At 36.8% G+C, this 12,515-nt stretch overlaps 1 protein-coding gene across 1 annotated transcript in view; it reads right to left on the bottom strand.

The window, feature by feature from the left end:
• Positions 1–12,515, bottom strand: part of PPFIBP2 (PPFIA binding protein 2) — a 106,244-nt gene that overhangs the window by 49,845 nt on the left and 43,884 nt on the right. Inside the window, exon 4 of the mRNA XM_074841643.1 lies at positions 733–822. Within this exon, the coding sequence (XP_074697744.1) occupies positions 733–822 (90 nt within the window). The remainder of the gene's footprint in view (positions 1–732; positions 823–12,515) is intronic.

Genomic DNA, 12,515 nt, shown 5'->3' on the forward strand with positions numbered 1-12,515 from the left:
CTTGTAATATGCATTTGTAAGAGTAAAGAGAAAGGATATGCAAAGACCATTTAAAGAATTTTCAGCTTCAATTTTAGAAAGCTTGTAATGTACACTTTAGTACTAGTGAAAATATCCAGAAAAAAACCAGGTTTTTTATTTAGGTTGTGCAACATGTGTTTTCTCCAGGAGGAAAACGTACATTGGACAGTGGATCTGTTTGAAAAAGGCTTGGTAAACTGAGAAACAGGAAACCTGGAAGAGCTTAGGCATGCATTTTACTATGAAATTTTCTTTTTCCCCCTTTACCTCCCCCTTGGGTTTTTTGATGATGTAAAGCAACTTTGGTACAGTATGCAAGCAGGAAAAATATCAGTTCTATCTACCTGCGAGTCTTCCAGTTCACTAAAAATGGTGGCACACAGAACCTAGAAAAAACAACTGGTACAACCTAGCAAACCTAGAATGAGAACCACTACCACAGCATTGTCTTGGGACTCCACAGCATCATTTCTAAGTTGTTTATTTTTATCCTTGTCATTCGTCTCCCTCTTGCTGCTGTTACTTCCCTCTCCTTTACCAAATTACCCCACCATTAAATCAATCAGATGGATTATACAAATTATAAGTTAAATTCCTGATTAAGTATCAGTTACATTTGGTGACCTGCAAACATTTAATGGAAAATACTGTCACTTCAGCTTTTATTCACTAAATACCAACTAGGTAGACAAGGTTCTCTTTAACACATACCTGCAGTATGAGTGACTCTTTATCACCTTCTAATCGTGCCAATCTTTCTTGATAAGTTTCATTATTAGATGAATGATGATTCACCTGTGACTGGGGGAAAAAAGTGCTATGAGGGTTTTTACAGATAATATCAAGATTTCAAGCAATTCTTAATAAAAAATTATATATATTGAGTGGTTGTTATAATACAAAAACCATGCAAAATATGTCTACAGACCAAAACTGTTTATTTCATATGCATTAAACCTTTTGAATGTACCTTTTTTTAGCTGGATTCTGAATATTTTCCAGCAATCAAGAATGGTATAGGAATAGATTTGATATTTTCTATCAAATTATCATTTCATTGGGAAACACCATCTTATCAAGACAAAAACCATTTAATTTGAAATATCTGGTCTCAACAGCCTTTGCCAAACAAGGAATCTTGGTGTTTATTTTTAAATGGCAAAATTTGCCATATGTATTATACTATTCCTAGAAATTACTGAAAGAAAAATATAAATTTTTTGTTAGCCATTAACAAATTTATAAAATTCTGATCAGGAACTACTCTAGCTACATAATCACATGGATTTCTAAATGGTTCTAAGGAGCAAGACCTTCTAAAACATGGCCTGTTCCTAACTATTATGTCCCATTTCCTATAAGTTTAATACTCCAGAGAGAAACACCATAAACAAAAAAAAATCTGCAGATTTACTTAAAAAAAGTTTAGAAGAGTACCATAGCTTCATTCTGCATACTAAACCATTGTGTAACTGTGGGAATGGAGCTGTTTGCTTAAAGCATCAAAAGTAACATGAGCCCGTAGCAGTTGATTGCCCAGCTCCACTGCAGGCAATGCATTTCTGCCGGGGAATAAAACACTCTGGCTGGCTTTTCAGTTAACACAAGAATACAACTTCACCGAGTTCACTTCAACTACACTAGTCTGCAGCTGACTACTCATTTATAGTTACTTGTACAATAGAACCAATATAATTATAATCCTCCTCCCCAACTGCCCTTTCTTTTTGAACTGACCACTTGTGAATGGGATTTTTTAAAAACATTAAATATGTTCATGCCTTCTTGATCTCCACTAAGGTCTACAGGCCCAAACATAAAACACATGATGAAAATAAAAATGGTGCTAATTAATGCAAATCAAGAAACCAAGTATTTATCCAATCAAAAGAGACTTTTCAAGCCATGAAGTGCTGAACTAGATATAAGTATAGCATCTTTATGAGCTGAGAGGAACTGAGCACCCTTGTCACTGATAATTTTGAAAGGAATTGAGAGAATCACGAAGACACCAGCAGGACTGAAAGGCATCTGAAGTGATCATCTGCTTCATTATTCCATCCTAGGACCAATGATTACTTGCAATATTCTTGTATTGCCTACTCCTAAAGACCTCCAGAAATGGATTACACAGCCTCCCCAGATAATCTGCTTCTTAGTTACCCATCATTAGAACATTTTTCTTAATGTCTAACCTGAATCATCATCTCTTCAACTTCAGTTTACTGGTTCTTATCATACCACCATGGATTAAAAAAAAAAAAAAAAAAAAAAAAAAAAAAAAAAAAAAGTCCTTCACTTCAGAAATTAGATCTCTGATTAGCAGGTCCCTCTTTGGACTACACAAACAGTTCTTCTGTCTTTTCCTTACTCATTAATTTTTCAATATCTGCTTTGCTGCTTTCTTTTGGTTCTTCTTCACCAATTGTTCTCTGACTTCTTTTGAAATTAAGTGCTTAAGAGGAGACACAGGACTCCAGCTGAAAATGGCTAGAGTAGAAAAAACCTTTTCACAGACCCCTGGGCCATATTTCTTTTCATATTAACCATATAGTAACACCGATATATTTTCAGCCTAGGACCCATTACTTCCAGATCCTTTTTCAATGCTTTTATTTAGCTAGCATCCTGTTCTTTGTCCTTTGTTTACTCACTGTTTCTGTTTAAATGTATAGCCTTGCACTAGTCTATACTGAATTGCGTTCCATTATTTATACTGTTTTCCTATGCATCAGGCTCTTCTTATATTTTAATCATGTCCTTTAGCATGGCTGCAAGGTCCCTAACTAGAATCACCTATAAATTCACTAAGCTTGGTCCTTATTACCTGTTTTAGAGGGCCAACAAGAACACCAAGGAACAGAATGTGCAGAGCCTCACTCCACACCTCACTTATCAGCATTAATTGTCAAAAGAATATGTTAACTCTACTCAGAACATACTTTTCTTGCTAGCTTTCGACCAGTTTCTAGTAGGTACAACTAAGATTCAAGACCTCACAGAAATGGCTTTAAATATGCAAATGTGAGTGCATAACTTATACACAAACAGAAGACTCAGACAGTAAGTTTTAGAGTGGCACCTGTAGGGAGCTGGCCCACTGTGTAAGTACATAACGCCCTTAATGGAATGGTGACTTCAATCCCTCTTCTTCTAACTAGTTTTAATTTTTTTTTTTAATTTCTGTGTCCTAACACCTCTGTTCATCTTTCCTAACATCTCAATGTAATTTTTTCAAGCCCTCTCCTTTTATTAAGAAATACCACCCACCCCCAAACACCCCACTGTGTTTATAAAACATGCATCTTCAGTTTAACTGAGGCCCTTTGTATTAAAAGTTGGTCAGTCAGTCAGTCCATATGGCCTTAAAGTTCATTCCTTATTAACTCCTGTAGTACTATAATGAAAATAAGGAATCCTCATAAGTAAACAAGATGCATTTCTACGTCTGCCTAGATCATCCTTTGACCTCAGCTATGCATCCTCCATCATACTGCCAGCCATTCTGCCTGGGTTGTTACTCCACTCAGAGAGCAAAGTCTTATACTGTAATTTAGAATCCCAAATCTTTAGCCTTGGTGGCTATGTTTCCATTAGGGTTAGAACTCCATTACATACCATTATATCAGTTTTCTCAATGGAGAGCCCACAGGCCTTCCCCAGTCTCTGGCTCACACCCAATGGTAGCGGAGACTTTCCTGCACCTAGAACATCAAGTATTCAGGGAAAAACAGCACACTGCTAGGCAGGAAAAGATTCTCTTAATGACAAAACCTAGTGATTAAGACTGCGTAGTCAAGTAGATCTTGCACCCTTTCTCCTGCTGTCATTTGCTATTTCCTAGGCTAGATTTAAGAAATATACCTGTAACCACTTGTGTAACCACTCCCCCACCAGCCTTACAGACATAGTGAGTTAAATTACTGCCAACACATTTTTACATAACTGATCTGTCATGAATGCAAAACAAAGTCCAACATTTTGTATAATCAGTAATTAAGAATTAGTTCAACATCAAATCACAAATAAGGTATTTGACTACACTCACATTTACCAAACGTCTAGCCTCCAGTGATGTCTGCTGCACTGAGTGACTGTGAAATATCCTCTGCTGGAAGTCCAATACTCAATATCCCTGTAAAACCTAGTGAATCACATCCATGTGAACAGAAAAGGAGGAAGAAAAAAAAAAAATCAACCCTGCCAGTAGGTCAGCCAGAGAGTGCTCAGATAAGTACAGGAAAGTACAGTAGACAGAAAATGACCTGGTAAATAAAAGTGGCTGATTGACACACAGCAGTTGTTTAAGACTTAGGAAATCTTTGTGGCATGCATAAAGACAAGATAAAACAATGTAATATGAACCAAGGCCATCTGTGGATGGTTGGAGTGCATTCTGCAGTTGTGAAAGTACTGACAGGAACCCGAACAAGTATAGTTAGATATCACACGTATCAGCAGCAACTGATTCTCTAACGCTAGAGTCATAAGACTACAGGTGACTCGAGTTGGTGTAAGAGCTCACAAACAACAAACACTAGACTTGTGGAACCACATGAAGAAAAGGCTGAATCACCATCTCTTCCACAAAGATGTTATTTCAGAAGATGTAGCCTTAAAGACCAAAAACCATTACCTGGGCTCCAACAAATTATAAGCTAAATATGTTAATTGTATTTCTTACAATGAAAGAATGAGAGAAATTGCATAAAACATGTAAAAATGTTTATGATAACAAAGTAGAAGGAAACATATGCTAAGGCAAGGTGGTTGAAACCATGTTGATGGTAGTACCACTGCAGATGAAAAGTCAAGTGTATACCATAAATACTTTGCCTAAGGGAGCTGCAAAGCAATTTCTTGAAGCACCTGTATTATAGTCTCCATAGAGATTCTGGATATAGTTTAATGCCCATCAGACTGCATCAGATATTAACATAAAACGTTTCCTAAAAAAAAAAAAAAAAAAAAGGCTTTTGCATTCCATTACCTGCTTCAGCTGCTTTTTCATCTTTAGTTTCCAAATCTCTCTAAGGAATACGCTCTTTACTCTAACCCGGACCTAGTATTGGTAGCTGCTGGGAAGTTGACTAAGTATCACTTACATGATCCCGTCACTACAGAGTGCTTTTCCAAGAAAAAGGCTTAAATACTCCTCCAGAATATATGACAAAAAAAAAAAAAAAATCAGAGTACGATTCAACAGCTTTAATTTAAAATGGGGATAATCAGTAAAAATATAAAAGGGTATGGCAAGAAAGGGAAGAAATGTTTGATTGATTCAACTATCTGAACTTTCAAACCTTCTCAGAGCCCGGAAAGCATAGAAGTTATGTTTTCTTGGATGTTACTTTAATAGGAAACAATTCATAATGCAGCTTATTGTCAGAACAGAACAACAACCATTGTACAGCACTTCTGTACAGATGTTCTGTTCAGAAGCTTCTGTAACAGAACTTCTAGCTGAATCTTGATATGCTGTAAAAGTAAGCCCCTTAAAGCAAGCACATATGCAAGATAATAAAATTGAATATGGGCCAGTTTGTGTTCTCCTCATGTGTGCTGTTTCAGTTTCAGCTCAAAGAATCTCCAACATTGCTAATTTTAAAACAAAAAACCCAACTTCTGAAGTTGATCAGCAAGCTGTTACACAGAAATTTGTCACTAATACCATAGATCTCATATCGGGCTGTGGTGGGAGGAGGACCTGGGAAAAGAAACCTGGCAGTCAGTTGGACTGGTGATTTGTAAGCTTTTTCAACAAGTCATCCGCCTCTTTTAGAAGACAGATTATGTCATAACCCTCCTCTCTTCTTATTCAGTCACATGAATCACCTTTAGTTCCACTGATAATTGAATAGGATGCCTGTGGCAACTATAATACTCATATTAATGGGGAAGATTAGGGACATGCTTGGCATATTGTCTTTTGTAGCAGTTTAGAAGCTGAAAACAAGGAGTATAGCCAGCAGAGTTCAACCAGCCAGTTTCCCCACAAGATACTAGCAGCACACAGACCATAGTATTATATTTCAATACAAGAAAATGTACACTATAGACTTTTCCCAGTCTATTTGGAGTTGGTAATATTTAGAAGAGTATGGACTTTCCATCTCTTTAGTACTCTTTTGGGTCAGTAGAATTGATGTTGAGTCACGGTAGTTTCTATTGTGTAGTGATGAGTGAGTAGCCTACACAGTAAACATTTTTATTTTGGCATCTGACTATGGACATAATACAAATTTAATCTCTTGGCATGTTAGTACTACCTCAGATACACACACATGAGACTGTATGTACATTCACTCAGTATACTTGAGGAGGAGGTGGCTGGAACATGATTTCTGGATCTGTAATTCTTGCCTTTCATCTGAAGGCAATTAATAAATCAACAACAGAATCTTCTATTTGCCGTTGTTCCTTGTTGATTAAGTGGTAGTCACTTTGAAAAAGCTAACAGCATATAGCCTGAAATTAAGTAAAGACAGAGCTAAGTAAATTCCTGTAGTCCTTAAAACAAAGGAATTTTGACCAAATATTTATATTTTATCTGGATCATTTTTCCTAATACTAATAGCTATTTTCTCTTCCAGATAGTTACATTACTTAAAGGAAGACATCCTTACTGAAGTCATAAGATTCACCCTCAATATCATAAGCTTAACGGCTACAGAGCGGGTTTGATCGCTCCACCTCTTGGTAGTACAGGTTATGAACAGCATCCAGAAGAAAGCAAAGCATAAGAATAATGTGTACCTATTTCAGGTCAGCCGTCTGCTCTGTGCTGCATGCACTACAAAAGTAAGTCTAAAGCAAGCTACAAGTCATCAGATACCACTTCACATCAAAGCATCGCTCTTTCAAAATAAGACTGTACAAAAGTTTTCCAGAGGTAAGAGACTTTACATTTTGCTACACTCCATCCACTGCTGTTCAAATAGCTCAGTTAATTCACAATGTCTTTAGAGAGCCCATAATACTGCTTGCAGTAAATATCAGTATTTATGTTTGTGATGCTTGTTAATAATTTGTGGTTATACCTACCTGTCTATGTACCAAAACGGGGGTTGTACCATTTTTATTTGGAATGGTGTGTTCCAATTAAGGCCAGATGGAAAGATAAGAATAAAGCAACAGGACAACAGATGAAAGTGTATGTGAACCCTCAAACCCAAATCCCTTGGGAGAACCAAAGAAAGTTTGCTCAAGATGAAACACTTTCAGCTTCAGGCAGTGAGGGGTGTCTCAGGTTGCTTAGCTTGCAACAGAAACTGTTAATAGATTTATGCTTAGGCCCTGTAAAAGAACCTGCATCAGTTATCCACAAAACACTTGCACAAACTGCCCACCAACTACTTTATGAGAACTATGTTGCTGCCTTAGCTGTAATGTTAAAAGTGCCCTGTATATACACAAGAACTTTTCCATATCCTTCTGGAAACAGACTGCTGAAAGAGACATGCCTCCCTTAATAATTTCTGTGACCTCCTTAGCTGGGCTTTTTGTCTTACTAATAGGGTAACCTCAAGTATCTGCACTGTTACAAACTTATAACACTGAATGAAACGAGGGAGGCACTATCTGCCTGTGCCAGATATACAGCTTCTCAGCCAGAATAAGCTAACAGGGACAGTTCTGAAATTGCCATCAAAGTATCACATGCCATGAAGTACAGTATAGCTGTACTCATTGCAGAGTTTTGTCTTTCTGACATTAGGTAAGATATTAGCAGAGAAAGTTCTTTCTCTTGTGAGAAATACTACTGCAGAGTAATATTTTTTATTACTGGCAAAAGGCAGAAAAAAGCAAAATGAAGAAAAAAACCAGTAAACAACAGAAAACACATTAGTTGTGCCTCACATACAACTGAGACAAACCTAAATTGTTTGTTGGTTCTGCCCATCTGCTCTTACATTTTGCTGCCCATTTTGTCCATACCTATAGCCATTCTTGGCACAGCATTTTCACAGGTAATTTTAACATCAAGAAGGTCCAATGGAAAGAGCTGAAGTGTGGTGACATTTTCTTTCAATTTGATCTAAATATTGCTTTGTCCCTGCTGCTGTTGCACGATGCTACTATACACATTATGTTACAAGACTACTGCTTAAAACCAGATCCTCTATTCTAAGCATCTGAAAATAGCAGTTGTCATTCTGCCTGCCTGGATCTTGTGATTTTTGTATTTGTTTGCTGCCCTAACCCAGTCCAAGCCGCAGATACCATGCAAATCTAGCTTAGCCAACTACTGCAACATCAAAACTGATCCTGGTCTCTGAAGTGATTTCTGCTAATGTTGAAATTTGAGCCAGCTTTGGCATACCTCACCAAGGGTTTATGGAAGTCTGTTGCAGTACTCTCTGTGAAGTGCCATTTGTTACTCTGGAGGGTACTCATACTTTCATTATCAGCCAAAGAGCAACAGTTTACGATTGCAGGGCCTAAAATCTTTATATGCTATCACATTCAGTGACATTAGGATTCTTGAATATGAGAAGTAAATAACCAACTTAGATTGTTTCAACTTTTTAAAAAAATCACTTGTCAAAGGAATTTGGGAGCAGACTGCTTAAGTTCTTCTGGGAACAATGCAAGATCATTTTCAGTTCTCTTCCCTTCCCCCACATGTGCTCACCCCCTTAAAGAGCTTGCAAGGAAAAGCAGCAGTATTGATATTTTCTATGTACCCTGTATAGTAGGAATGCAACAACAGTAATAGCATTATTAATTTCTATAAAAGCCTGTGCTACATTTGAACACAGTATCCTTTCTGAACGCTGTACCTGAAAATCATCCTAAAGACACCCTGTGTTAACCCCTCCAAATCTCTGAATATTTCAGTGTGAGACTTTCTTCACTGAAGCTATTTCTTAAGCCCTTTCTCATTGTTATTGTCCTCAGTGTATCCTGAATGCCACACAACCTCGTAACAGCTCATCTTAGCCTTAGCAATCCTATGTCTTTAGAAATGAAATTTAAACAAGGAAGCAGGGGTGGCAGACATACCATATTCAAAACCTCAGTTAAATAACAAATTAATATGGGATCTCAAAAAACACTAAAGAGTTATTTAGCCCTAACTGCACAGAGCACAGGTTAAACTAATAGTATAATGTTAACCCACTGCTACTTCCTGTTGTCTCTTCTCCTTCACTATCCCATTTACTCCCCATTTAATCCCCTCCACATCCACATTCCAGAAATGTAAAAGTTTCTAGAACCTGATATAAATACTTTGCAAAGTAACTTAAAGATTCTCAAGCTCTTATTAAAGACTAACATTATATCATGAATATTTTGTATTCATTCAAGAAACAACCCAAATTAAAAGATCCTAATCACATTTCACATATTTACCTACATTTCATGTTTAAACAGCTACTAAAAAAAGAGTGCATGTGCATATGTATACATGTGTGATTTATACATAGTGCCATATAGAAGCACTAACATAAATGGCATGCATAGAATTTGCAAGTACACACAGGTTAAAAGATTTTAAAAGTATAACGAGAGGATGCGCTGCTTACATGACACGCAATTATATTAATATTGTAATTAAAAAAACAGTCTACTGTGAAGGATCTATTCACATCCCATTCATGGATTTTTCAAACACTGAAAAATAAATACTTAGAACCTAAAAAAAAAAAAAATCTGAAAGCTGACAATATGAAGTGATTTTTCCAAGGTGACGAGACAACTGCATAAACCTACTTTTTTTTCTTTTATAGGAAGACAAAAACAATCTTATGCAGTGAATTCATGTTCAGACAGTTCATCACAAAATTAGGATTTTAACGGCACTGTCTTTTTAAGAAGTGTAATTTTATCAGAGTAACATGCACAAGAAAAAAGTACCACCATTTCTATCCAAAACAAAGGCATCCTAAGAGTTCTCAAACAGTTACCCCACTGAAGAATTGATTAAGAACTAGTGCAAATAATTTTTCATTTTAAAGCACAACATGGTAAACAACATATTCGCCTTTTTTGCCATATTCCATGCAGAATCCGCTTTGTTGTATTACAATCTCAGGAAAGCACGAGCACTTGCTAGAATCTATTGCCATTTGTTCACAGTTTGATCCTAGAGTTTCATTTTTAAAGACAAAGACAGCTGATTCTCTCCCCCCTCCCTAAGCCTCCTCCTACATGAAGAAAAGTCTTTAATTCATTTCTCATGAAGCAACTTACAATATTTTATGACTGAGGCATTCAAGAAGTTTCCTTTCACAAAGCTGAGAATTCTGACTAAGATTTGCTAATGTGCATTTACAACAAGAAAACAAAGCCCAGCAAATCACTTACCCTCTTGAGCCACGTGAAGTGCTTGTAAATATCAATCTCACCATCCATGCTTTGGGCCCATCTCAGCAGTCACATTCCCAGGGTTAAAAGAAACTTTGGAAGCAAGCGCACTGCTTTGTTCTACAGGATATAGCTGTGACTTCTTCCCCTTTCAACCCTCAACTTCTAAAATCTTGAATGCGTGTTCACATTTTAGGTTAAATACTCTGCCTCTGTCCCACAGTCTTATCCCAAATGCTTCTCACAGATGTATATATAACACACAACTGTATAAACTTCAGACTCTCCCCCAAACATCTGTTTCTTTTAAACAGCAGATCGGTTAGCAACAAGAACAATGCAACTCTAAAAACGTCAAAAATATAACTTGCTAAATGATCTTTAAAAAAAGGATCTTTCAAGAATAGTATAAATCTGCAGAAACTGTTCCCTTTTAATGTTGAATAACAAGCTAAAAATTATTAAGCTGTCACTGAGAAACTATTTTCAAGTAATGCTTTCTCTGGCTTTCTGTTTCAAGACTGGCTGGAACTCATTACCAAAGACCCCCTATTTCCTGTCTCTGTTTTACTCCCTGTTTATCGTAACACTACTCAGCCGCCTCAGTTTATTTCAGGCTCAGACTACACCTAAAAATAAGTTCTGCTTTTTGAATTACTTGTCTGTCCTCTCAAAAGTCATTACAAAAGAGGAGGAATTCAAGGATGATCCTGTGGATCCCATAAATTATCCCATAAATACTGCTATTGCCAAAGAAGCAATTTTCCATCTTAACAGAAGATGATGATACCCTTCTAAGATTTTTGTCTGTTCCTGCTGAAGCTGAAGTCTCATACCATGGCAACTTTTCAAACTTGCAACACCAAGATAAATGTATATGCAAAGCAATGCTCTGGCAAGAAGGGAAGTTTAAAAGTGTTGCCTGTTACTGCGGTGTCCTCTAGTGCTTCCACACAGTAGTTATGATCAAGCTCTCAATTTTCCCAATAAACTGCAGTTTCCAATGTTGTATCTCCCACTAGTTAAAAGTGGCTTTGGCCTTAAACTGGGCAACTGATTGTTACACATACAAGGACAACTGCTTGGGCAATGCTTACTAAGACCAAAACACAGCTGTCTCCATGGAATTTTTGTGATGATATCAGAACATTTACTTACTCCCCATTTTCTTCAGTTTCTACCGCCAAACTCACTTCTGCATTTAAGGTGAAGTAAACCAGCAATTTGGAAGAACCAGTATCAAAGTTTCCCATCATGCTAATGATATATATGAAGAACTCAAAGTCTGAAGCTGTATAATGCCCTAAAAAGCAGTTCTTACAGGGACCTGCCTCACTTAGGCATCTACCCACATTCCAAACTGTGGAAGTCACAGATAAGTGAAGGAGTTTCTGCAAGGGACATCGGCTTTTAGTATTTCAACCATTCTTGATCCTTTTGACCTGACGGACCTCTTTTTAGAATCTTCCACAACAAAAAGTAAGAGGGAAGGATATAAACCTAGACTTCCAGCTTTCTTCATGTGTTTATTACCTGTTGTTACTTAAAGTCACATGACAACAAAAATATGAATGGTTTCTAGAAAGTTAGTCCTACAAGTCTTCTAAAGGTGCTGGGATACCTAAAATCACCAGTAAATGTGACAAGATATAAGAACTCTCAGTTTCCAAAAGTAAACCACGCTACAAGACAGATCTGAAGAGGACTTGGGTTGCTCTGTACATAGAATGTACTATTCTACACTGGTTCCAGAAGTTTTTATGCTATCTCAAAAGCTTATGAGAGCAGCTATTTCTTGAATAGATCACACCATCTGACAGAAACCTTAGCACATTGTCAATGGTCCATTTAAAAAAAAAAAAAAAATCATAAAAATGAACTCCCTATAGCTTAAGGCATTTTTTTCCCCCCAGAAAACTAGTTATCTAATTATGAAGAACAGCAAACACATCAAACTATCTCAAAGTATTCCATATTCCATAGCACCACCACTACAGAGCCTCAAATTCTACATTTCATCCATTTCAAAACATCGACTCCAAGACTCTCATTTCAGGCTTATTTAGGGAAGGGAGAAACATATCTCTCTCATAACATTCCACCACACATCATCTCTAAATATTTTTCATTTAAAAAAGTACAGGAAAACTGTATTACTCCACTTACTATTGCCTCAGTGTAGT

The sequence above is a fragment of the Strix aluco genome, chromosome 16 (assembly GCF_031877795.1).
Source record: "Strix aluco isolate bStrAlu1 chromosome 16, bStrAlu1.hap1, whole genome shotgun sequence".
NCBI classification, from domain to species: domain Eukaryota; kingdom Metazoa; phylum Chordata; class Aves; order Strigiformes; family Strigidae; genus Strix; species Strix aluco.